The 25,673-nt window shown below is 48.4% G+C and overlaps 1 protein-coding gene across 4 annotated transcripts in view; it reads right to left on the minus strand.

Moving 5' to 3' along the window:
• The window catches only part of HNF1B (HNF1 homeobox B), a 63,989-nt gene that overhangs the window by 17,768 nt on the left and 20,548 nt on the right, over positions 1 to 25,673 (minus strand). For 2 of the 4 annotated variants that reach the window (XM_018064202.1, XM_018064200.1), the window contains exons 5-6: positions 6,674 to 6,834; positions 647 to 782 (exon numbers count right to left, since the gene is read on the minus strand). In XM_018064202.1, coding sequence (XP_017919691.1) covers positions 647 to 782; positions 6,674 to 6,834 — 297 coding nt within the window. The remainder of the gene's footprint in view (positions 1 to 646; positions 783 to 6,673; positions 6,835 to 25,673) is intronic. The other 2 variants (XM_018064199.1, XM_018064201.1) reach the window with 1 other exon arrangement.

Here is a 25,673-nt window from a genome sequence, read left to right on the forward strand (position 1 = left end):
CCAGGTGGTCCAGGAGTTAAGACTGCACTTCCACCACAGGGGTACAGGTTCAATCCCTAGCTGGGGAACTAAGATCTCACATGCCATGCCGTGAGGGCATGTCCAAAATAAGATCAAACAATTAATAAATCTAATATTAAAAAAAAAGAAGGGAACCCCTCATGTCTTACTCCACCTCAAACAACACAAAGAAACATCAGCAAAACCCAACCTCCTGGAAAACCCACCACACACTCAGGGATAGGAATGAACACTGGACAAAAATAGAAGCTACAATATTATACATATTCATACTTTATCAATGTACAAGCGTGTCTATGTACCCAGTCATTGGATTGCCCCAACAACTCATTTTACAGATGAGAAGACTGAGCCTCATAAAGATGCAATGATTCGACCCAAGATGCACAGCTGGTGAGCTATGACCCAGATTCAACTCCATTCCCGAATTTCTTCTAATTTTAGGCTGAACAATCCAAATCGTGAGGAGAGAGATAAGGAACAAAATGAGTTGAATCAAATCTACAAGTGGTTGGATGAGTTGGAAGAATATCTTCTTTACTGCTTTTTGTTTTAAATCAGGTTGACTCCTTTCCCAAAGCACTCCTCCCTGCCCCCAAGTTTTCTGACCAAGAACAGAGCTTACTTTGTGCAATGGCCATGACTCCAGAGAGGGGGGTCATGATGAGGTTTTGAGATTGCTGGGGATTGTGGTGGGACAGGCTGTGGATATTCGTCAAGGTGCTGACAGGGGGCAAACCTCCTCCCGAGACTGAGATCTGCTGGAGAGAAAAAACAAGAGCGGCATGAGTGGAACCCAGGAAAGAGCAGTGTCCAAAATGACATCGCTTAGCAATTCCTTGGCACAGCTAAATCACTGGTGCATTCATGCATTCATTCAGTTACAATTATTAAGCACCAACTGAGGGACAGGCACTGTTCTAGATGCAGAGGAGAGAGAGGCAAGTAAAATTGACCATAATCCCTTCCCTCATGTGCATTTTTGTTGATTTCCTTTGAATCACCAGCCTGTCTTAGAGATTCTTCAGCCCACGTGTATGATATGATTGTCACTGGTTCATATTGGAAATGGTTCTGGAAACAGACTGACAGATTTAGAGAATGAGCTTATGGTCGTCAGGAGGGGAGGAGGCTGGGAAGGGTTAGTTACAGAGTTGGGGATGGACGTGTACACACTGCTATATTTAAAATGGATAACCAACAAAGTCCTACTGTGTAGCACAGGGATTTCTGCTCAATGTTATATGTCAGTCTGGATGGGAGGGGAGTTTGGGGGAGAATGGATACATGGATATGTATGGCTGAGCCCCTTTGCTGTCCACCTGAAACTGTTACAACATTGTTAACTGGCTGTACTCCAATGTAAAAGAAAAAAGTTTAAAAAATGAAATTAAAAAGAAAAAAAAAAGGAACAAAAGTATCCTCTGTTCTGCTCTATGCTGTCTATATTATTGGTGCTAAAAATATGTGATTGCTACAAATAATAACTGGAGAAATGCCCAGGGATTCCCTGCTGCTGCTGCTGCTGCTGCTAAGTCGCTTCAGTCATGTCCGACTCTGTGCGACCCCATAGACGGAAGCCCACCAGGCTCCCCCGTCCCCGGGATTCTCCAGGCAAGAACACTGGAGTGGGTTGCCATTTCCTTCTCCATGGGATTCCCTAGTGTAGCAGATTAGGGCCCAGGTCTAGAGCCTAGAGCACATGGAAGCTTTCACTGAGTACAGGATCTGGGACATACTACTCATGGATTAACTCACTAACCTCACTATGCCCACGAGGCAGATGCTTCTGCCATTCCCATTTCATGAACGAAAAAACAGACTCAGAGTAGACATGCATATTACCTGAGAACCAACAACCTAATCAGTGAAACCTCTGGTATTCCAACCTAGGTCTGTCTGACTCTAAAATTCAAGTTCTTACTTTTTACAGAGGGCTCTTCCCCTGCAATTATTACTACGGTCTGTCTGGGGGAGATCAGTCATTATCCATTATTGGGCTTCTCTGCTTTTCCCAAATCTCTACTATACATTAAAACAAACAAACAACCCCCCCTTTTTTTCTTTCAAGGAGCTACTATCGTAATGACAAAGCTACTAAATAAGGCTTGGTCCCAGGTACTCCCACTCTGTTTCATCATTATATTTTAACGATAGATTAGTAAGAGAAAGCTACTGAGTTCTGTGTATTTTATCCACGGCCAGTCTGATTCCTTTTATTAAGGATTGAATCCTTTCATTTATGCCTGATAGTGTCTTTTCCTTAATGACTATCATTTTCCCGAATGTATATATAATGGCATTACAAGCATATAATGCTAAAAAGGTCTCCTTGCTAGTGGTAATACGTCTACGTGTCATATTGCATGGGTTAGAACTTTCTGAATAGTATTAACCAGTAACGGATGTAATAGACATGCTTAATTTGATTCTCTGTTATCAGAAACACTTCTACTAGTTCCCCATGAATTACAAGGAGCTTTCAGTTTTACACACACACACATACACAACACACACATACACACAACATACTTTTATTCATGATTAAGTAGCTTACTTTTTGTGGTTTTAAAATAATTTTAAAAATTATTACTAAGAAAGGACTGTTCCCCCCTCACTCTGAACTAACCCAGACATTCTTGATGGCACCAGGAATGCTCACAGGTGGCTTAGGGTTGGGATACATACATCAGATATTTGAGTCACCTTTTCCTTGTGACCCAGAGCTCCTCAGATTATAGCTCTCACACCAGTACCCCTGGAAGACACTATCTCCTGCCTACCCTTCTGATCAATCCCATAGCTTCCAAAGTGAATTTGAAAAAGAAAGGAAAAAAAAAAACCCTCAAACAGGTTTGTTTGTGTTTTTAAAATGAGCATCACGTTGTGAGTTAGGGGGCACGTGACCAAGAAGGAATTCTGACCACATCAAACAAGAGAGAACCAGCTTGTTTGCCGGACTTGTTTTTCAAAATGTCAGAGTCATTAAAAAAAAAAAAAAAATCAGTGACCTGCCTTCAGACGCTCTTGAGTAATGCAGTCCTTTGCAGAAAGTGAATGGAGTGACTGTAATCTCTGCCATTTCAATGTTTGGTTTCAATGGTGAAAGAGAAAAGTAGGTGCCGATAATAAAAACAAAACATGTATGGCTTTAGTGTTGCTTTTCTTTAAACCATGCGTGTAAAGCAGAATTCTCTTTTCAGTCGGAGGATGCTTGCTTTGCTATGCTGTGTTGCTTTCTGCTTTGCAACAGTGTGACTCAGCTGTAAGTGCTCATTTAGCCCCGCCTCCTTGAGCCTCTGTGCCCCGCCCCCAGCCTTAACATTTCCAAAGTGCTTTCACTGATTGTCCTCAATAGATAAGGACACATGTAGGAAGGCATTATGATCATTGCCCTGTTTTGCAGATTAAGAAGGGCTTCCCGTGTGGCTCAGTGGTAAAAAATCTGCCTGCAATGCAGGACACCAGGGTTCAGTCTCTGGGTCGGGAAGATCCCCTGAGAAGGGAATGGCAACCCTCTCCAGTATTGTCTGCAGAATCCCATGGACAGAGGCGCCTGGCGGGCTACAGTCCATGGTGTGGCAAGAGTTGGACACGACTGAGCAACTAAACCACTGCCACAGAATAAGGAAACTGAGCCTCAAAAGAGTTGAGAGAGAAGCTCTGTGTCACCTGACTAGCAAGCAAGGAAGCCAGAATTCAAACCCAGTTTTGCTGGACCCCCAAATTCTATCTCCTTCCTATATGGGCGGTCACCTTGGTCAAGTTCCTTCCTACTCTAAAATGCAACCATTGGGACTCCCTGGGTGGTCCAGTGGTTAAAACTTCCCCTTCTAATGCAGGGGTTGCGGGTTCCATCCCTGGTCAGGGGACTAAGATCCCAGGTGCCTCGAGGCCAAAAAAAAAAAAAAAAAAAAAGATAAGGTAACAAATTCAATAAAGACTTTAAAAATGATCCACATTAAAAAAAAAAGAGAGAGAGAAAAAAATGAATGTCATTAAAAAAATGACGTAAAAAAATGAATAAAGTGCAACCATCACCTCTTCGCCTCCAGGACTGATGGAAGACAGGGAGCTGCCAAGAGTATCAGTCACCATCCTCACAGCGTAATCGGGAGAGTCTGGGTGGTATCAGCGTTGCCTTCTGCAGTCCTTTGCTGCGTGGTTCACATGCCTACTGCTTATGAGGTTGATACTGTTACCCCTCCTTGGCAGACAAGGGAACGGAAGTTCGGAGAAATTAAGAAATGTGCGCAAGCGGTACATTGGCCATGAAGGGCAGGCGATCTGCCTTTAGGGCTGAGCTTTTCACCATGGGGGTCTGTTGCTTTGATGCCGTGAGAGTATCCGGTGTGTGCTTTTCTAAAACACAAGGTTCAAAACTCGCAGACTGCAACCTGAAAGCTGGCCAGCTCTTTGTGGACATGTGTCACTCGGGAATGGGATGGGGTCCCTGGAGTGCAAAAGAAAGCTCAAATGGGTCACCCTTGTTTCCAAAACCAATCCCTGGGGGATGATTTCAAATGCACCTTCTACTTGAAGTCAGCACACGGAGACTGTCATTCCCTGGCTGGGGCTCACCCCCAAAACAGCAGAATTACAAGCAATCCTCGCCCCACCCCAATGACGCAGGCATTGTTATCCCCCATTTTCCAGATGAGGAAACTGAAATTAGGCAACGTCCATCCTTCGGCTGATAAACAACACAGCCCCAGACGTGGGCACACTGGCTCCCTTGCTGGCGTTATTTTTAACCATCCTCTCCACTCCTGTCTTTAGTGGACCAAGATCTGTGATGGGCTCATTACATATTAACCAAAAACAGACTCCTGAATTTGGGCATCCAGCGATAGTGACATAACATACGAGCCAGGGTGTTGGAAACTAGTGAAAAGCTGGTCACTGCAAACAAGCTTCCAGGTGTTTGCTAACGTTGAGGTGTGCTGTCCTGGTCAATCATCAATCCAATAACAGACTGCCCATTAGGGCGCTGTCGAGCAGAAGAGGAAGAAAAGAGCGTGTCCTGAGGCTGCCTGTGCAGCGCCCCAGCCTGGGCGAGGCCGTTTGCTTCTCAGGAGGAAGGAAAGAAGGGCTCACAGGGAACCACCAAGGACCTTCAAGCAACAGGAGAGGTCTCCCTCCACGTCCTCCACTGGGAAGCCATGATCTCTTCCTCGAGGGCCCCCCCTCCTCCGGGGAAGCCTGGGCAATCCTTGGGTCTCACGAGGCAGCCAAAGAAGAAGCTTAAGGGATGAGGGGTGGACAAGGGGGCTGCAAAATGCCTATGGAAGCATCTTTGTCTCCTGTTGCAGAGCCCACAACCAGGAAGCCATCGGCTCAGATTCCCCAGACCAGAGTTGGCACTCCCCTAGGAAACTACACTTTGTTTTTTCTCCAGGGAGCTGGGGACTCAGTCACCTGTGACTCACCAGTCCTGCGTTGCCTACACGGTGCACACGTCAAGGTCTAAAATGGCCTCGCTTCCCTGCCCTGCCCCCCACATGCCTCTGGGTCAGACCCCTGGAGGGTGCAGGGCGCCATCTCAGGCTCGGAAGCCGGGAATCCGCAGCTCCTCCCTCCCCCGAAACACAGAGCATAACCCGAAGAATCAAGTTTTCCACGCCCTACCCTTCCCAGTGTCGTCCCACTCGTGTTGTCTCGGAAGCCACCCTCCCCGGGGTGCGCAGGTGTTGCTTGCGGCTTAGAACCTTGAAAACTCAGCATCAACTAGACTATTCCTCACCGGGGTGCTCAGCTGACATCTGAGAGGGTAGGCTGTGGCTACTGGTAGAGAAAACGTCATTGAGGGGAAAATAATACTGATATTCACCTAAGAACCACCATGCTGTCATTCACTGAATATTTACCATCCCAAACACAGTGCTGAGTACCTCTCATGTTATCATATTTGTTCCGCCAACAACCCTAGTGTTATTACCCATGTTTTATAGACGAGAAAGAAAGAGCTTAGAACCTGGCCAAGGCTACATGGCTATTAAGTGCCGGAGCTGGGATTGGAACCCGGTCATTGCAAACTTCAAAGTCGGTGTTTCCCACTTTCCCCCCAGTAAGCACTGCCCCACCCCACACACCGTTCTGTGTTATGATCTTCACGGGCGCCCAGTGGCCTTTAAAACCCCAGGGCCAGAAGCTTCACCACCTCCTGCCACCCACTCAATCCTGACTTCACTCACCCTCCTGGGCAGCATCAGGGGAGTGCTGAAGAGAAAGGCGGGGTGGAGGGGCTTGTTTCAAAGTGAGGTGCTCCCTGCGTAAAAAAATCTGGCTTTGGAGGCCCTGGGTTGGTTGAGGGGGGGTGGGGATGAATGAACATTTTTATCAGCTTAAATGTCACTGGCAGCCCCAAAACAAACAGGGTCCCACCCGGCTTGCTCCTTTATGAGGCATTCAATCAATAAAATGAGAGCAGGGCTCTGTCAGATTTATTGGCTGGGTTCAAACCGAACACCTCTTCCACCCGCCGGGGGCTGGGTCACTGGCTCTCCCTTTCCGTTCCAACTCTGGACGGCCCCCATTCTCCCCTGTGGGGCTACAATGGTTCATTGTTTCAGGCAGGCCTTGTGAGAAGTTGTGTTTGTTTTTGCCTCTTATCTTATCAGCTCCAGAGCTACAATGGCCCAGGTGTACTCACCATTTTACCATCAGGTGAGAGGAGATTGTGGCCCGGGTCCAGGCTGGCTGGAGAGACTTGCTGTAAAACCGACTGGCTAGTCACCATGGCGCTGTTGCCATGGTGACTGATTGTTGAGGAGGAAGTGACCTCATTGCTTCCCTGCTGGCTGTAGCGCACTCCTGCAAAACAAGGCAGACCCAAGAGCGGAATATTAGTGCCACCTGACCCCCCAGGATCACCTGTTTCCTAGGGTACCCAACAAGGAGGGAAAACACTGCCTTCTTTCCCCTGCCTGTCTGTGAGACATATCAGCTGTCTTTCTCCAGGGCAGAGGTGGCTGGGCCTCTGCTTGAAGTCTGGAATGGAAGCTCCATGAGGGCAGCATGTTTTTATTCTGTGTTTTGTTCCTTGCTGTATTCTCTTGGTGGTTGTTGTTTACTTGCTAGGTCATGTTTGATTCTTTTGCGACTCCACGGACTATAGCCTGCTGGGCTCCTCTATCTATGGGATTTTCCAAGCAAGTTGCCTCTCCAAGGAGGAGGTTGCCCTTTCCTTCTCCAGGGGACCTTCCTGATCCAAGGATTGAACCTGTGTCTCCTGCACTGGCAGACAGATTCTTTACCACTGAGCCACCTGGGAAGCCCAGCCCCTTCTCTTCACAAGGTAAACACGTCAAATGAATGAATGAACAAGTGAATGGATTCTACTTCTTGTTGTTTCTGCACAGTGCTTTTAGGTTTTAGGGGCTTTCCCTTCCCAGCTGGAGTATTTCTTTTGCTCTTCAAAATGCCTTTTAGACATGTTTCCCTGGCATTGCTTGGCTATGGAGGGCTGCAGAGTATGAGCTGACAGGTTTTACAGAGAGGCCCTGGCCCAGCGACCCTTGAAAGTGAAATGGCTCCGTCGTGTCCAACTCTTTGTGACCCATGGACTGTAGTCCATGGCATTCTCCAGGCCAGAATACTTGAGTGGGTAGCCTTTTCCCTTCCCCAGGGGATCTTCCCAACCCAGGGATCGAACCCAGGTCTCCTGCATTGCAGGCAGATTCTTGACCAGCTGAGCCACAAGGGAAGCCCAAGAATGCTGGAATGGGTAGCCTATCCCTTCTGCAGTGGATCTTCCCGACCCAGGAATAGACTTGGGGGTCTCCTGCATTGCAGGCAGATTCTTGACCAGCTGAGCCACAAGGGAAGCCCAAGAATGCTGGAATGGGTAGCCTATCCCTTCTGCAGTGGATCTTCCCGACCCAGGAATAGACTTGGGGGTCTCCTGCATTGCAGGCAGATTCTTGACCAGCTGAGCCACAAGGGAAGCCCAAGAATGCTGGAATGGGTAGCCTATCCCTTCTGCAGTGGATCTTCCCGACCCAGGAATAGACTTGGGGGTCTCCTGCATTGCAGGCAGATTCTTGACCAGCTGAGCCACAAGGGAAGCCCAAGAATGCTGGAATGGGTAGCCTATCCCTTCTGCAGTGGATCTTCCCGACCCAGGAATAGACTTGGGGGTCTCCTGCATTGCAGGCGGATTCTTTACCAACTGAGCTATCAGGGAAGCCGTGACCCTTGTAAGGGCCATAACAAAATGCATCATTCTGTGTACCACCATTGTGGCCAAGGCCCAGTGACCGATGGGACACCAGCAGCGCAGAACGGGGCCCGGGCTGTAGCTAGGACTCTCTGGTCCTGGAACTCACATTCCTTCAGTGGGGTCCCCTTTGGCTGACTCCCAGGGCCCAGGAGAAGGCGTGTCTGCCCAGAGGTGGGGCAGGCAGCACCCATAGGCAGGAAGTGAGTGCCTAGTAGACCACTGCTGTTTGGTCTGCAAGGGAGGGGAGAAGCAAGCATGTTGCAGCCTCGCTGCTCTGACTCTCCCTCTCGCTCAGGAACCAAAATGCGAGTCTGTGTTCAGGAAAGGGACAGTGCTGGGCAGAGACCCAGCAACTGGAGGAAGCTGAAGTGGGAAGAGAACCTGGAGCCAGTGTGCAGAGTTCAAGTCCTGTTTGTTGTGCCCCTGAAACAGCCCGAGACAAAGCCGATGGGGAAGCCAGGCCATCCTGCCCTAAGCTCAAAGCTGAGAAAGACCACGTTCTTATTTGCTGCCTTGGATTTGACAGAAAGGTTTAGGGGACCCTGTTCCTACCTGCAAGAGACAGAGACCAGATACCTAAGGAATCATTTGGCACAGAGGGCCAAATTCTCCTTCATTTCTCCTTCCGCCCAGTCCCCCAGGATGGAACATCACTGCATCAAGCATACAAGTTCTGTTGGTCCGCTCACCCCCTGCCCTGCCTCTGGCCTCCAGGGGAGCCCCCCGCACCTGCTCGAGGAGGCTACAAAAGTCCCCCTGGGAGCCAGGCAGGGCTGCCATAACCAGCAGCCTGTAATTCACCAAGACGGAGCTTGCCAAGAGGAGACCCAAACCAGTTTTCCTTGGATTGTTCGAAGGACGTTCCCCAAGGCTGAGATGACCTAGAGCTTAAGAAGGGTGGGGAGAAAACAAACACACGCTAGGGCAGGAGTCTAACCTTCAAGAGCAGCTTCTCCGACTACAAAGCAGTTTGATGCGTGTTCTGTGTGTGTGCTTCTTCTGTTGGTGGTTTCCTCTGATTCAAGGGGCTGCTGATGGAGGTGGTGTCAGCAGCAGGACAACACTGGAATTCAGTAGTTATAGGGCTGGGGCACTATATTTTAGGGGGAACAGGGGCCATGAAGTTCAAAGGGATAAAGGAAGACCTCCACGTCTCCAAACCAACATCGCCTGCCCCGTCCTGTCTGTCTGCCTCTGCACCCATCTGCAGTGCCTAGGTCTCATCACCACTACCCTCCACTCCATCCCACTGGGTTAAATTAGGTCCTTTTGCTCCGCTCATATCTGCCCCTGGGTTCCCAGCAGGATGCTTACCTAGGAGAAGAGAGATCTGAAACTTTGTGAGCTCAGTAGGCAGCTGGGCCCACAGGAAAAGGGGGGAGGCAGATTTCAAATCAATAAAAGGAAGGGTTTTCTAACGAGGAGGGCTAATGGAAGACTGTGTGCTCTGGAGCGGGACAAACTTGGATTTCCATCCTAACTTTGCTCTTAACAGATGTGTGATCTTGGGGAAATCACTTCTCTCTCTGTGGTTCAGTTTCCTCTCGTAAAATGAAGAGATCACTTCCTTAATATGGCTAGTCTGGATCAGAAATAACATCTAGGAAACTCCTCGTAGAATGTCAAATAAATAGCACCCATGGCTTGGGATCCTACAGGAGGGGAGCTGGTGTAGGGGTGGACTCAAAGATATTTGTCCTAAGACTCCAGAATTCTGGACAATGGAGGGTAGATTCTAAGTCCTGAATGGAATTACCTTCCCATGGAGAATCATTCCCAAAGAATCTGACTTTGCTGCAACCACTGATGCTTCGTCCTGGAAGCAACTTGGGAGGGAGACCTGCCCCTGCCCTCTTGTTCTTTCCTTTCAGAGAAAATGGACTTCACCCTGCTTTTCTCCCACTTCCTCTGACTCCCTGACCAGCTATTTACCTCCCCAAGATGCTCTGCTCCTGAGAGTGTAGTGATAACGCGGGGAGTCAGGTGTGTTTTCACCTCCCAGCTTGTCCCCATCATCGATTTGGTCTCAAGTCAAACAGACGCTCGCTTTCCCCTATTTAATTTGGCTGAAGGAAGAGGGCCAGTCCTCAGACAATCAAATATGGGTTACGGGGAGACTTCTCCCCTACCCCCAGGCTACATAATTATTTATTTAAAAATAATTAACTAAAGGTATCCACAGGAAACAAAAGCCTGCTTTACATGGGAGCCTGGCAGGAGGGAGGCGAGAGCCATTTGTTAGAATCCAGGCGGTATAGCCCAAGGCTGCGGCGCTTTGCAGTCCTCGTTTTCTCCCCTAGCAGAACTTCATTATGGGAGAAATGTAACAGGGAGGTGCTCTCTCGAAAAGCAGGTGGGCCTACACCTCCGCACCCTCCTTGAAGGACCTCTGGTTAAGAGACAGTGTCTGGCTGGGAACTAGGGGATCTCTGTTTTGAGCTCAGCTCTGCCATCAGTGTTTTGGGTGAGCTCCAGCCCCACTTCAGCTCTCAGTCAGAGGACTGCCTGGTTTGGTGTAGGGGGCAGGAGGGGCTTTTACCACTGCCAAGTGGGATGGGAAGCAGGTGATTTTTTTCAAATATCACAATATTTATTGATAGATACAAGTAATAAAATCAGAGCATGAACATGACCCGATAAATGAAGCAGACTTATTTCAATACCATATGCCAAGAGTGAAAGTGTTAGTCGCTCAGTCGTGTCGGACTCTCTGCGACCCCATGGACTGTAGCCCGTCGCCAGGCTCTCTCCAGACGGAGTGGGTTGCCATTTCCTTCTCCAGGGGATCTTGCCGACCTAAGGACTGAACCTGGGTCTTCTGCATTGCGGGCAGATTCTTTCCTGTCTAAGCCACCAGGAAACCCACTGCTAAGAGGGTTCAAAGTCTCGCCATTTGTTTCACACCTACAAAGACCACTTTAAGGACATTTATTTTGATCTTTCAAAACTGATCAGTTCTGTGCAAGGAAACCATGTTTCTTTTAAAAAGACTTGCACGCTTGCTCAGGCTCAAGGATATTAAAACGTAGCACATAAAGCCCATTTCTAGAGGTAGAAATACCTCTACCAATAGTGGCGCTAGTGGTAGACCCCAGGGGAGGGCAGAGCAACTCATTCCAGGATTCTTGCCTGGAGAATCCCACGGACAGAGGAGCCTGGCAGGCTGCTGTCGATGGGGTCGCAGCGTCAGACACGACTGAGTGACTAAGCCCAGCACAGTGGTAAAGAACCCACCTGCCCACCCAGGAAACATAAGAGACTGGGGTTCAATACCTGAGTCGGCAAGATCCCCTGGAGGAGGTCATGGCAACCCACCAGTATTCTTGCCTGGAGAATCCCATGGACAGGGAAGCCTGGTAGGCTACCGTCCATAGGGTTGCAAAGAATCAGACGTGACTAAAGCATCTTAGTACGCACGTACACTTGCCCAGGCTCAAGGATATTAAAATCTAGCACATAAAGCCCATTACTAGAGGTAGAAATACAGGCGATATACTATTACAGCAACAAACATCAATTACAGTTAAGAATTTTTCTGTAACAGCCAAATGGATAATCAAATATTGCAACAACCTGCTCCACGGGCACCTGTAACTTTTCCTGCTGATGCTTCTCTCACCAGGAATTTGGCAATCACTCAGGCTCCTGAGAGGGAGGCCGTAATGAGCCAGCTGCCTTAAAAGGGGATGCCGAGGTGAAGGGTAATATCACAAGGTCTCTGCCCCCGGCAAGACCAGCCATGTGTTCTTCTTAGAGGATGGAGAGGCCAGGTCCTTGTGTATTTCACAAACTCAGAAGAGGGCTCGAAAGGAAAACCAAAGTAGAATAGGCTCTGGTGCCAGGTGACCGAGGTTTAGATCCTGATTCTACCACATAAGAGCTGTGTGACCTTGGGGGAATTACTTAACCTCTCTGATCTTTGGTTTCTTTATTGTTAACACTCTCTTCAGTCACTGGGGAAAAGACAGGATGTGTTAATGGCTGTGAAATTGCCCAGATCATGTTTGGCATATAACAGTTACTCAAGACACATCTGTTCCTCCTGTGGGGAGATGGTCTTTGTCTAAAAGGCATTTTTAGGAAGATTGAGTTTACAGAACTCAGAACTTCATTGAGCACCTATTCTGTGCCAGGCACTGTGGCAGGAAGCCTGGAAGAAGTGGAATGGCATCTTCCCTTCTCTGAAAATGAACATATGATGCTCTGGTTTAACAGTGGCTGGCTAAAGGTGCCAGGCAGATAGCCACAGAGCTCCCACAGGAGCAATGAGAAGGCCAGAGAGTGGCCACGTATTTTCCACTCAATTCCTGGTTTCAATTCAGTTAACTGTCCACATCCCCCTCACTGGCCCTAAGAACCACAGCAAGTGTGTCCAGCAGCAAATTCTGGTATCTAGAGACATCCAGTACTTTGGCCACCTCATGCAAAGAGTTGACTCACTGGCAAAGACCCTGATGCTGGGAGGGATTGGGGGCAGGAGGAGAAGGGGATGACAGAGGAGGAGATGGCTGGATGGCATCACTGACTTGATGGACATGAGTCTGAGTGAACTCCGGGAGTTGGTGATGGACAGGGAGGCCTGGTGTGCTGCGATTCATCGGGTCGCAAAGAGTCGGACACGACTGAGCGACTGAACTGAACTGAACTGAGAGACATCCCTGAGGCCTTGGTGAGGAGGTGTCTACTCCCGCCTGTTTCCGGTCCTCAGCATCATGGGAGATGATGCTGTTTCTGGATTGCCAACAGCATGTGGGACAGAGACAAGTCACTTGATTTCTATGCAGCATGGCTGCAAGCCTATGGTTTCAGAAGCCAGCCCCTCTCCACGCCCTGCACTCCTGCACACACACCCATCTCCAGGGCACTCTTCACATTGCTGCACGTCGGGATTTCTTTCTAGAACGAAACGGCACCATCGCACTGCCCTGTTTGGACACTTAACACTGCTCTTCACTCCCTCCTGGAAAAGCCCCTACGCCTGAGACTGTCAGAATTGGGCCATGATGACTCTACTCTGCCTTACTTGTATCATCTGTCACCACATCCCAGACAGTCATGTCAGAACCCTGCCATCTCCTGCCTCCATGCCTTTGCTTATGCTGTTCCCTGTGTCTGGAATGTTCTTCCCTTCTTCCCCATGCCCCATCCTTTAAGCAGGCTAAATGTCACCTCTTCTGTGAAGCTCTCCTTGATTCATCCTGGTAGTTGTCTGTTCTGTCCTTTGTATTCTACATGCAGTGGTGACTCTGACAGCAGAGGCTGGTCACCTGCACAGAAATGCTTGGATGATATGTTTCCTTCTCTCTCTCTCTTTAAGGAAGAGATGACTTTTTACTCATTCGTGCATCCTCAGGGCCTAGCAGAGCAGCTGATGTGTGAATATTTCCTGAATGAGAGAATAAGCCCTCAGGCGCTTTGAGCATCCCAGCCCCAGAACATGGGAGCATCCCTTCTGGCAGAAGGACAAAATACAGTCAGTGCTGTGCTAATATTGGTACTAAAAGTGTGGATTGGGGGAATTCCCTGGCAGTCCAGTGGTTAGGACGCTGTGATTTCACTATCCAGGGCGTGGGTTCAATCCTTGATTGGGGAACTAAGATCTCGCAAGCTTTGTGGCAAGGCCAAATTAAACAAAAGTATGGATTGACTCTGGGCTTCCCTGGTGGCTCAGATGGTAAAGAATCTGCCTACAATGCAGGAGACCCAGGTTTAATCCCTGGGTTGGGAAGATCCCCTGGAGAAGGGAATGGCTACCCACTCCAGTATTCTTGCCTGGAGAATCCCATGGACAGGGGAGCCTGGTGGCGGGCTACAGTCCAGGGGGTCGCAGAGTCGGACACGACTGAGCAACTAACACACACACGAGGATGGGCTTCAATTCTATTGATATATTAAGGAATAACTTGAGTGTAACATCAATTTCAGAAATCTGCATCCAGCTGAATGGAGCCACAATAGAAAAACCCTACAGTCTTTTCAAAAGCTTTTTTTTTTTTTTTTAAATGGAAGTATCATTGATTTACAGCGTTCTGTTAATTTCTGCTGTACAGTAAAGTGACTTAATTATATACATTCTTTTCTGTATTATTTTCCATTCTGGGTTATCCCAGGATATTGAGTAGAGTTCCCTGAGCTAAACAGTAGGAGCTTGTTTATCCATTCACACAGGAATACACTACATGCACGCGTGCACACACACACACTCTCACACCCTTCAAACACGTCAGTTCACTGCACGTGCATAGCCACATCCGTCCACATCATTTGAAGTTACAACTCTCCTTCCGATTTCAGATAAGTCTCTGCCCACCACCTCAATAATTCACCAGCTTCGCCGCTTCTGACACCCACTTCAATAGGCAAACTTCAGAACTTTCTCAAGGTAGAGTGCCATATTTATTGTTGTACAGCGTTTATGTATTTCCTAAGCATTTAACAGGTGTAAAACTGCTAATGTTCTTTTATTAGACTCTTATCTTTTTTAAAAGGTGTCACTGACGAAGTTTTTGAGTATTGTGCCCTTAACCCTATTTTTTCCCATAAGCACTGCAATTTTATTGTGTGACCTTGCAAAGCACGGTGGTTTTTATGATGGGTATGTCGGGTTCTAGAGAACTGAATGCGCCCCTGTCTTCAAAGATGGATGCAACTGCCTGTCAGGAGGACCCTGGGGAGGAGCTGCCTAGGGTGTAATTAACCACAGGAACTTTCCATACCAGCACCTCAGGAGCTTAGAACTCCCCCAACAGAGCCCTCCGTGTCTAATCTAGCTCTTGTGACGAGTTTCGAAGAACAGTTTAGGAGTTTGGGATTAACATACGCACACTACTAAATACAAATGAGATAAGCAACAAGGACCTACTGAATAGCGCAGGGGACTATACCCAATATTTTGTAATAACCTATAGGGGAGAAAACTGAAAAAGAATATATGTATGTGTTACTGAATCACTTTGCTGTGCACCCGAAACTAACCCCAAATTGCAAATTAACTATACTTAATTTTTTTTTGTCTGTTCCGTGTACCCTTTATTTACGAAGTCTTTCCACAATTCCTTTTCCATCCCATCAACTCTAGGAGGAAGAAAGTAGACAGGACTTGTCTAGACTGGACGCATAAAGCCGAGTCTGGTTGCTCCAGAGAGCCAGGGCGCCATGCTGCTCAGGATGAGCTAGGGCAAAGTGCCGTCTTTCTCTACTCTTGACCCCCCATCTTCTGTCTCACGTAGTCTGCTCAATAGCAGGGTCTAACCTGACCATCTCCTCCCATTTGTCAAAACTTTGTTCTTTATACGTCAGTTTTTCTGTGCGTGTGTGCGGTCACTCAGTCTTGTTCAGCTATTTGTGACCCCAGGACCCGTGGCCCGCCAGGCTCCTCTGTCCGTGGGGTTTCCCAGGCAAGAATACTGGAATGGGTTGCCATTTCCTCCTCCAGGGGCTCTTCCTGACCTGGGGATCGAATCTGTGTATCCTGCAGCTTCTGCACTGGCATGCTGATTGCTTGTTTGTTTTTTTTACCACTGAGCCACCTGGGAAGCTCACTTCAATTTTTTTAAATGGTGAAAAAAAAAAACCAGTTGAGACCCCAATTCCACAATTCTAGAAATCAACTGGGCACCAGTGTCCAGCCACTTTAAACTCATACTCTGCCTCTCTGCTTTGACTTTCTGATGATTCCTGGCCTGTCAATTTCTGGGCCTCAACATTTTCGTCCATAACCTAGGCACACAGATCTCCCTTCCTCAGAAGCCAGAATGATAAATGAATAAAATGAAGTTAGAAAAAAAAATATATAAAGTTAGCAAAGCTCTGGGTTTTCCTGGAAAAGGAAATGCTGGGCAAACAAAAGAGCACGGTCAGTTTAGAAAGTATGACCAGAATTGCTCTTTTATAGAAAGAAGCAAAAAGGTGGGGTCTCCTGGGCAGTGAGAGGCTCAGCTTGACCCCATTGTGGCCTTTGACCCTGAAGCCTGGGGGTCCTTCTCACTGGGGTCTGTGACTGCACCCAGAATCTGGTGGGATGCCTTTCACCCTTGACATTTCCAAGCCAATCACCCATCCCTGATAATGCAGGAATGTTCCTCTGGCTGGTGGACCTCTGCCAGCTCAAGGGCTCGTCCCAGCCACCAACAGAGTAAACATTACTCAACCGACCAGGGCCCTGTCACACACATTCCTCCCCTGTGTTCCTAACCTCACGCAGAGCGCAGCCCGGCCCTGTCGGGTCTGGATATGGGAATCGAAAAATCAGGCTGGAGCAAGAGTGCAGGGGAGAAAGAGCTTCCAAAAAGGAAACAACCATGTCCATCAATCATAAGCAGACAGAGCTGTCTTCCTTGTGAAGTCAAAACACACTGGGTTGGCGGGGGTGGTGGCTGCGACAGAAAGGAATTAAGCCAGTCTTGATGGGTCCAGCACTGCATCCTTATAAATCCTCTCCTCCTTTTCCTAAAGAAGAGTCACTTTTTAATTTTTAGTTGCCGCCTGCAGGATCTTGAGTTGAGGCAAGTGAACTCAGTAGTGGCACGTGGGATCTGGTCCCCTGACCAGGGATCAAACCCCGGTCCCCTGCATTGGGACCTCAGCCTTAGCCCCTGGACCACCAGGGAAGTCCCGAGGAGTTCCCTTTCTTGAGGAGAGAGGCAGAGGCACAAATTATTCAGACTGGTGAACTTCTAAGACACTCATTTGGGGATGAAAGAATGTGAACAATTCACCCGGCTTGAAATTGAGAACTCAATAAATGAAAACTTTCCAAGAGGCTGGCATTGCTGCCTCAGTTTCCTCACTGTTCACACAGGACCATCGCCAGTTATTAACATTTTCTTCTCTCTGAGGATATAGATGGATGTTTGCCAAAGGCTGAGGAGATTAAAAATCTGAAAGCCTGGGAGTAAAAATCTGAGGCAAGATGAAAGCAATTTAAACACGGGGCTGGCTTCAATTCCAGATCTCTTTCTCCCCGAGGTGGCTTAGTTAGGAGTCCAATTCAAAAGAGGAGAAGCACAGACAGACCTGCGGGGACGGTAAACATTCTTGAACTCAAGGAGTAAAAGTTGAGTGATACTTCAGGGAAGCCCACAAACTGGTTTTCTTATAAAAATCAAAGCAAATGTAACCAAGGAAAGAAAAAGGCTTCTATCAAAAGCATCTTGGCTGAGAAAAGAAGCAAATGTGCGTGCACCTGAGAAATGGCCCAGGTGGGGAGGTGGACAGGGCGCCAGGAACTCCGCCTGTCCTCCTCACAAAGCCCAGCTCGGCCAGCACGCCTGCTCCTTAGCAGAGAGAGGGTTTCCGCTGGCAGACGCCAGAGGGTTTGCAGGGAACACGCCAGCCTGGAGATGCAATTACAGGTGGAAGCCTGGGCTAACCCTCGAGAAGCTGAGAGGTCCTCACACCTGTAAGTGTTTTACACGGTCTGCTTCTCATTGGGTTCCAGACACCCACTGGACAGAGTGGAAAGCCAAGGTTCAGAGAGGAAGAAGTCATTTTTACCACCTCTTACCTAGGATCTCCCAGCGAAGAAGAGCTATTCTAAAGCCGACCTCTCTCCCTGTTTCCTGAAAGCCCCACATGGACCCCAGATACACATTGACCCCAGACTGAACCTCAGGGCTTCCCAGGTGGCGCTAGCGGTAAAGACCCTGCTTGCTAATGCAGGAGACATAAGAGACACGGGTTCGATCCCTGGGGCAGGATAATCCCCTGGAGGAGGGCATGGCGACCCACTCCAGTATTCTTGCCTGGAGAATCCCATGGACAGAGAAGCCTGGCAGACTACAGTCCATGGGGTTGCAAAGAGTCGGACACGACTGAAGCGACTTAGCATGCACACACATACTGAACCTCCCATGATAATGCACAAATAGTCTGAAATGACTTGGTTTCTTTTCTTGTTCCTTGGCTGCATCTCTCACTGGAACATAAGTCCAATGAGGGCAGGATCTTGTCTGTCTTCTCCACAGTCTCCTTCCTCAGAACCTTGCACAGACTATGCTCTGCCCTCGATAAGAGGACATGACGTATGAACGCATGACCTGCCCTTCAACCCTGACCAAGCAGTGGAGAAGTGACAACGGAATCACTGATCCTCTGAATCTCTTGAGTCTTCTGAATCTTGAGTTTTCTGAGGTTGATGAGACACATGTATTTTTAAGGAGGAAGAAGGGGGAGTGAGAGAGATGGAGAGAGAGAGATTAAAATACAATCAAAATGAAGAGAGAGCATTGATGCATTTCAGCAACTTCACCGGAGAAGGCAGTGGCACCCCACTCCAGTACTCTTGCCTGGAAAATCCCATGGACGGAGGGGCCTGGTGGGCTGCAGTCCACGGGGTCGCTAGGAGTAGGACACGACTGAGCGACTTCACTTTCACTTTTCACTTGCATGCATTGGAGAAAGAAATGGCAACCCACTCATGTGTTCTTGCCTGGAGAATCCCGGGGATGGGGGAGCCTGGTGGGCTGCTGTCTATGGGGTCGCACAGAGTTGGACACGACTGAAGTGACTTAGCAGCAGCAGCAGCAGCAGCAGCAGCAGCAGCAGCAGCAGCAGCAGCAACTTCACGTTGGAAGGTGCGAAATGGGGGTGCTGAGGAGTAAGTATGACACAGAAGCTGCTTCTTTTCCCACTGGAGACCCCAGACAGTGCTTTATCCAGAGTGGAAAGAGCCAGTGGGATGCCTGTGGGGAGCCTACCGATTCCCCACTTCCTTTTTTTAAAAAAACGTTTTATTTTATATTGCAGAATGGCCGATTAACAAGGTTGTGACAGTCCTGGGTGGACAGTGAAGGGCATCAGTCGCACATATACTTGTATCCATCTCCCCTGGACTCCCGATCCCATGCAGGCTGCCACATAACATTAAGCAGTGCTCCTGGGGCTAGACAGTAGGTCCTTGCTGGTTGTCTGTTTCAGATATAGCAGTGTGTCCATGTTCCGACCTCCCTAACTATCCCTTCCTCCCCCATCCTTCCCATCCTTCCCTGCCTCTTGAGGCCTAAGCATATACAAGGGGCCTTTAACAGCGTGGGAATAGGCACCTCTGTTAACACGGGCTGACCATTTCTAAAGGGTTTAGGCTGCTGGCAGGAACCCCAAATTTAGTCTTGCCATGTTAGAATGCAGTTTTAGGCCCTTGGGTTAATTTGGGGGTCAGGAGGATCAATTACTGGGGATTTACCATGGAAACCTGGGTAACTCAAACGGCTTTTTCTCCAGAGGAGTCTAAGGAAAATCTAAGAAGGGTTAACGATGGACATCGTTAGGCCTAAAGGCTGTGGGGGCAGACAGAGGCCTGCCGCAGTCTGGCTCCTGGGGTTTCCTTTCTGAGAGGCTGCCTTTGCTGGCAGGGTAATGTGGCTGCAACAAAGGCCCCCTCAGCTGGGCTGACGGGGAGAATCATGACGCTCCTGGTGAAGTGGGAATGGGGAGGGCCATAAAGTCATCAGCAGGCTGAGCCACTGGGTGTCCACATAAAAGTGAGGGCCCATAAACAGAATCTGTATTGTGACTGAAGGGCTAATAAAGCTGCCTTAGAAGAGAGGTTTTCCACTGCGACCTATTCATACGCAGGACCCTACTGGGAGGTGATACCCGAGAAGAAGATCCTCGGAGGCCTGGCAAGTGTCAGAATTGCCTCATTATGGGACGCTTGCCCGGCCAGACCCCAGCCTCTTTCTCGCTGCCGTGGAGGGCAGCTCCAGCATCACTGTCATCATCATCACCATCATCAGCGACAGACAGCCCCGGATCACCCGGCAGGCTCGCGGAGGCTGGACCAGGGAGCAGCAGGTGTAGAGCACTGAGGCCACGGAACGCGGACGATCACTGGCTCCCACTGACCGGGAGCACCAGCAATGTGCTTAGGGAGCACCCCGAGACCTGAGAGCTACCTGGTTTCCTTACTGTCTCTCCAGATGACTGGTAGGCAATAAGTCCCATCCCTTTTCTAGACCTCAGTAGCTCAACAGAAACTCAGGAAGAGTGATTCTTGCTCTTTTCTTGCCCCAAGGGATGCTGGTAAGAGATGATAAAGGGAAGTAATCTAGGGTGAAGTACGTCGGACAGAGAAAGACACATATCCTATGATACCACTTATATGTAGAATCTTTAAAAAAAAAAAAAAAAGAGTACAAATGAACTTACCTACAAACCAGAAACAGAGTTATAGATGTAGGCAACAAACTTATAGTCACCAGGGGTGGGAGGGAGGGATACACCAGGAGATTGGGACTGACAAATACACACGACTATATATAGAACAGATAACCAATAAAGACCTACTGTGTAGCACAGGGAACTCCACTCAGTACTCTGGAATGGCCTAAATGGGGAAAGAATCTACAAAAATGAATAGATGTGTATCCGCCTGCAAGGCAGGAGACCTGAGTTTGATCCCTGGGTCGGGAAGATCCCCTGGAGAAGGGAAAGGCTACCCACTCCAGTACTCTGGCCTGGAGAGTTCCATGGACTCTATAGTCCATGGGGTCGCAAAGAGTTGGACACGACTGAGTGGCTTTCACTTTCACTCTTTCATGTATATATAACTGATTCACTTTGCTGTACGCCTGAAACTAACACATTATAAATCGACTATACTCCAATACAAATTTTTTGAAAAAGGAAGTCATCTAGTAGAGCTAACCTGAACTAGTAATCCAAGCTAGTACACCAAACCAGGAGAAGCTAAATTAGAACTTAAGGGAGAAAGAATAATGACTTGTTCTTTGAAAACTTCCTGGTAGTGTTTACCAGTGAGAGATTTTTTTTGGTGAACTGTATACTTTAGTTAAGCAGTATTCATGGAGGTGGAGCTGAATGACATTGTTTCTAGAAAGGGGAGAATATGCTTTATATAATGATATGTATATACATTATGAATAGAATGAAAGTAATTTCACGTTCAGCTTGAAAGTGAATAAGAGACTTATAAAGCAGGGCATTTATGTATGAGGCTTTTGGATAGGAAGCTCTCTGGAAGAGATACTGTCAGTCCACAAACACATGGAAGGTATACTATGTGACAGGCATGGGGCTGTGGGCTGGAAACTCAGTGGTGAAAAAAAGCCAACTAGGGCTTAGATGTCAGCACAGCCCACGTTTCTCTCACTTGGCATGCATGTTAAGCTCAGCATCTGTCTCTCTCCCACCTGGGTGAGCTGGAGTTTTAGCAGGTTCGGGGACGACCTTCTTCATGGTGAGAGTAAGACTTATTCAGCTTATTTCTCTGTCTTTGACAGGTACGAATGCAAACCCTACTCTCCACCTGGAAATAGGAGTCTCAAAAAGAAGGAGGAAAAGGCTCATTTCTGTTTCAATCCCTAAGACATCCCGAGATAAATTAAGCTCCTATTTTGTATCCACCATGTGAACTGATGTTTCACAAATGGGAGATGCTGTCCAGAGGTTTTCCATCCTTGCTAAGCAAGGACTCACTGGGCCTCACGGCCAGCCCAATCCAACAGGTGCCAACTGCGAAGATGCCCCCGGTAGCGGGCAGGGCCAGAAGGCCTGGGCAGGCACGCTGCCACTCAAAGGCCCTGAAAGTGTTAATTTTCAGCAGTTATAGGTGTCTCGTTTATACCCATTATAAATCTGTTTATTGTGACTGGCCCCACCCAATCTGCTGGAGCTGTAAAGCTCTAATGGTCCCTAATAAAGGTGGAAAGCACACAGTTCCTGAAATGGGGAAGGAGAAAGGGAGCGAGGGTGACCAGGAGGGAGAGAGGCAGATATGAGCTTAACAATAAAATATCACAATGGCCAAACTCCCTCTGCAGGTTCAAACAGCAGAGCCCCGGAGCCCCAGTCTCCAAATAATAACCTGTCAGAGCTGAAAGGTCTCCTCGGCCAGAATCTCTGAGATGTTAGACGATTGGCCCAAGGTCACCCCTGGTCCTCAGTGCCTCGGGGCTCCTGGATCCTAGTCTAGGGCCCTCAGACCAGCTCTCTCACCTCTTCTACTTCAACAGGAGACCTTCAGGACTGCCTCCTTTAGACTCCAGCCTTGTCCCATCTAGCCTGTGATGTCCAGCCCTGACTATCTATCCACATCTCTTAGGGAGTTGTTGAAACCTCCCCTGCCTGTCTGCTTATTCCATATTCTGACTCTAAAAGGAGTTGATGGGGGTCAGCGCGTGTTTTCAGTTGTTTAGTTGTGTCTGACTCTTTGCGACCCCATGGCCTGCAGCCCACCAGACTCCTCTGTTCATGGGATTTTCCAGGCAAGAAAGCTGGAAAATGAAATGGCTTTCCTCCTCCAGGGCTCACCCAGGGATCGAACCCATGTCTCCTGCGTCTCCTGCACTGGCAGGCAGATTCTTTACCACTGAGCCATCTGGGGAGCCCCACAGACATAGGTACTTTTATAATAATAAGCTCCCCAGACTTTGATGTGGCCTGGGAAGCAGATCTGAGAACCACAGATCTTGTCAATACTTGAGTTTCATTCTTCCTGATGTCTCAAATGACTAGCAGGGTTCATGAAAAGGGAAACTCTTCCAGGGTGAAACTGCAAACCACAGCCTTGTCCAGAACTCAGGGAAAACCAAAGCTCTTCCTCTGTCTTGACGCCCTGAGGGTACCTGAGTCAACCCAATAACTCCTTCCGGGTCAAGCACCGTGTGGGGGTGCTGGATGCATTTTATCATGTTTAAGCCTCACATGATAGCCTGAAGGAGATATATATTATGACCCCCATTGAACAAATGAAGAAACCAAGGCTCAGAGAGGCTAAGTCACGCATTCGAGGTCATATGGCTAGAGAGTAACTGAATCACAATTCAAGCCCACGCTTGTTTGGGGTGCTACACCTTGCTACCCAGACACACCCCTCTGAGCATGGTCCTGACAAGGGACTGCCTGTGACCAGCTCGCCTGGAGGATGTGGGCTTCCCTTAGAAAAGTCATTAAACACTACAGAGCCTCTACGTGCACAGTGTGTCTCCAGTTTGGCAGGGACACAAAGTGTACCCGTCCTGAGAAATCTCTCGACTACCCGAGAGCACTGCGGAGACTGAGCCTTGCTGGTCAAGCTCCTCCATGGCTGAACTCACACAGGTGTGGTTTGGACAGGGCTACTGAAGCCAGACCGGAGAGTGCTAGGGAGGCATCTTAAAGCAGATGGCTCAGGTAGAGGAACGTTGCTTCTAGAAATGCAGCCCTCAGGAGTATCTGAGGTTTCCGGCATTCCCTGCGGGAACTGCGTTCACCCAACCCCTTCTTACTGCTCTTTGGCCTGAAGTTTGGGGAGCTTCCTTCCGAAGAACAAAGGTCATGAAGCTTCTCAGATTTGGCCTCCACCAGGAAAGCACCACACCCCTTCTAAATGGCAGGTTTCCAGGGCTAATTACCAACAAGCAAGGGTACTCACATCTTTCATTAAAGGAAAGGAATGCCTTATTAGGTGGAGGAAATTCAGGGTCATCTTATGTACCTGACCTTTTGCCACATGGTCATGACCCCCCTGTACCCCATGGCCATCCATGGTTCTTCCCAGCTTTCTCTCACTGTTTAGCATCAGTCCACTGAAGCCTATGGCAATGGATGTGTTCTCAGTCACTCAGTCATGTACATCCAACTCTTTGTGACGCCATGGACTGTAACCCACCAGGCTCCTCTGTCCATGGGATTTTCCAGGCAAGAATACTGGAGTGGGTTGTCTGTCATTTCCTCCTCCAGGGAATCTTCCTGACCCAGGGATCGAACCCTGTCTCCTGCACGGCAGGTAGATGCTTTACTGCTGAGTCATTGGAGAAGCCCATGGTGCTGCAAATGCCCTATGGCTATCACAGAGCAGTCCTTCCTGGAAGTAGGAACGCCTTCCTCAGGCCCAATTACTCCAAGAAGTCAGCCTGAGTCTGCCGCAAACACCAAGATGATTATCTAGTAGAACTACCCAAATTGTCTCAAAGTCAAGATCAAAAGATAAGAGGAACAGAAGGAAAGAGGAATAACCCAAACCACTAAGCTCTGCAAGGACTGCTAATAGGTACCATTTATGAGAGCCTCCTACATCCTGGCTGCTTTACATATATTATCTCATTTAATCCTTTGGCATCTGCATGAGTTCAATTCACTTCAGTTCAGTCGCTCAGTCGTGTCTGACTCTTTGCAACCTGATGAAGTGCAGCATGCCAGGCCTCCCTGTCCATCACCAACTCCCAGAGTTCACTCACACTCACGTCCACCGAGTCGGTGATGTCATCCAGCCATCTCCTCCTCTGTCGTCCCCTTCTCCTCCTGCCCACAATCCCTCCCAGCATCAGAGTCTTTTCCAATGAGACAACTCTTCGCATGAGGTGGCCAAAGTACTGGAGTTTCAGCTTTAGCATCAGTCCTTCCAAAGAACACCCAGGACTGATCTCCTTTAGAATGGACTGGTTGGATCTCCTTACAGTCCAAGGGACTCTCAAGAGTCTTCTTCAACACCACAGTTCAAAAGCATCAACTCCTTGGTGCTCAGGTTTCTTCACAGTCCAACTCTCACATCCATACATGACTACTGGAAAAACCATAGCCTTGACTAGACGGACCTTTGTTGGCAAAGTAATGTCTCTGCTTTTGAATATGCTATCTAGGTTGGTCATAACTTTCCTTCCAAGGAGCAAGCGTCTTTTAACTTCATGGCTGCAGTCACCATCTGTGTAAGTGGATGCCCCCATTTTACACATCGAGAAACTGAGACTTAGAGATCCCAGATACTTGTCCAGGGTCACACAGCTGATGAGTGGCCAAGTTGAGGTTGGAATCCGGGTTGGCCTCCATAACTCATGATTCTGTTGCTATGCCCACTAAATTTATAGCAGCATCTCCCTAGAGTATCTTTTTTGTTGTTCAGTCACTCAGTCCTGTTCGACTCTGAGACCCCATGAACGGTAGCACACCAGGCTTCCCTGTCCTTCACTATCTCCTAGAATCTGCTCAAACTCATGTCCATTGAGTCAATGATGCTATTCAAAACCATCTCATCCTCTGTCGTCCCCTTCTCCTCCTGCCTTCAATCTTTCCCAGCATCAGGGTCTTTTCCAATGAGTCAATTCTTTGCATCAGATGGCCAAGGTATTGGAGTTTCAGCTTCAACATCAGTCCTTCCAATAAATATTCAGGATTGATTTCCTTTAGGATTGACTGGTTGGATCTCCTTGCAGTCCAAGGGACTGTCAAGAGTCTTCTCTAGCACCACAGTCTGAAGGCATCAATTCTTCTGCACTCAGCTTTCTTTACTGCCCAACTCTCATATCTGTACATAACTACTGGAAAAACCATAGCCTGGAGTATCTTTAGCATGTATTAAATGTCAGTGTTGTTGATAGTCAGGCATCTATGGCACAGCCAGACACTGGGGTTTTTAGAAGTCCTCCAGCTGATTCTAAGGTGCAGTGAGATTTAGGAACCATTGTCCTAGAACATAGGTCAGCAAACAGCAGCC

The sequence above is a fragment of the Capra hircus genome, chromosome 19 (assembly GCF_001704415.2).
Source record: "Capra hircus breed San Clemente chromosome 19, ASM170441v1, whole genome shotgun sequence".
In the NCBI taxonomy this organism is placed as follows: Eukaryota; Metazoa; Chordata; class Mammalia; order Artiodactyla; family Bovidae; genus Capra; species Capra hircus.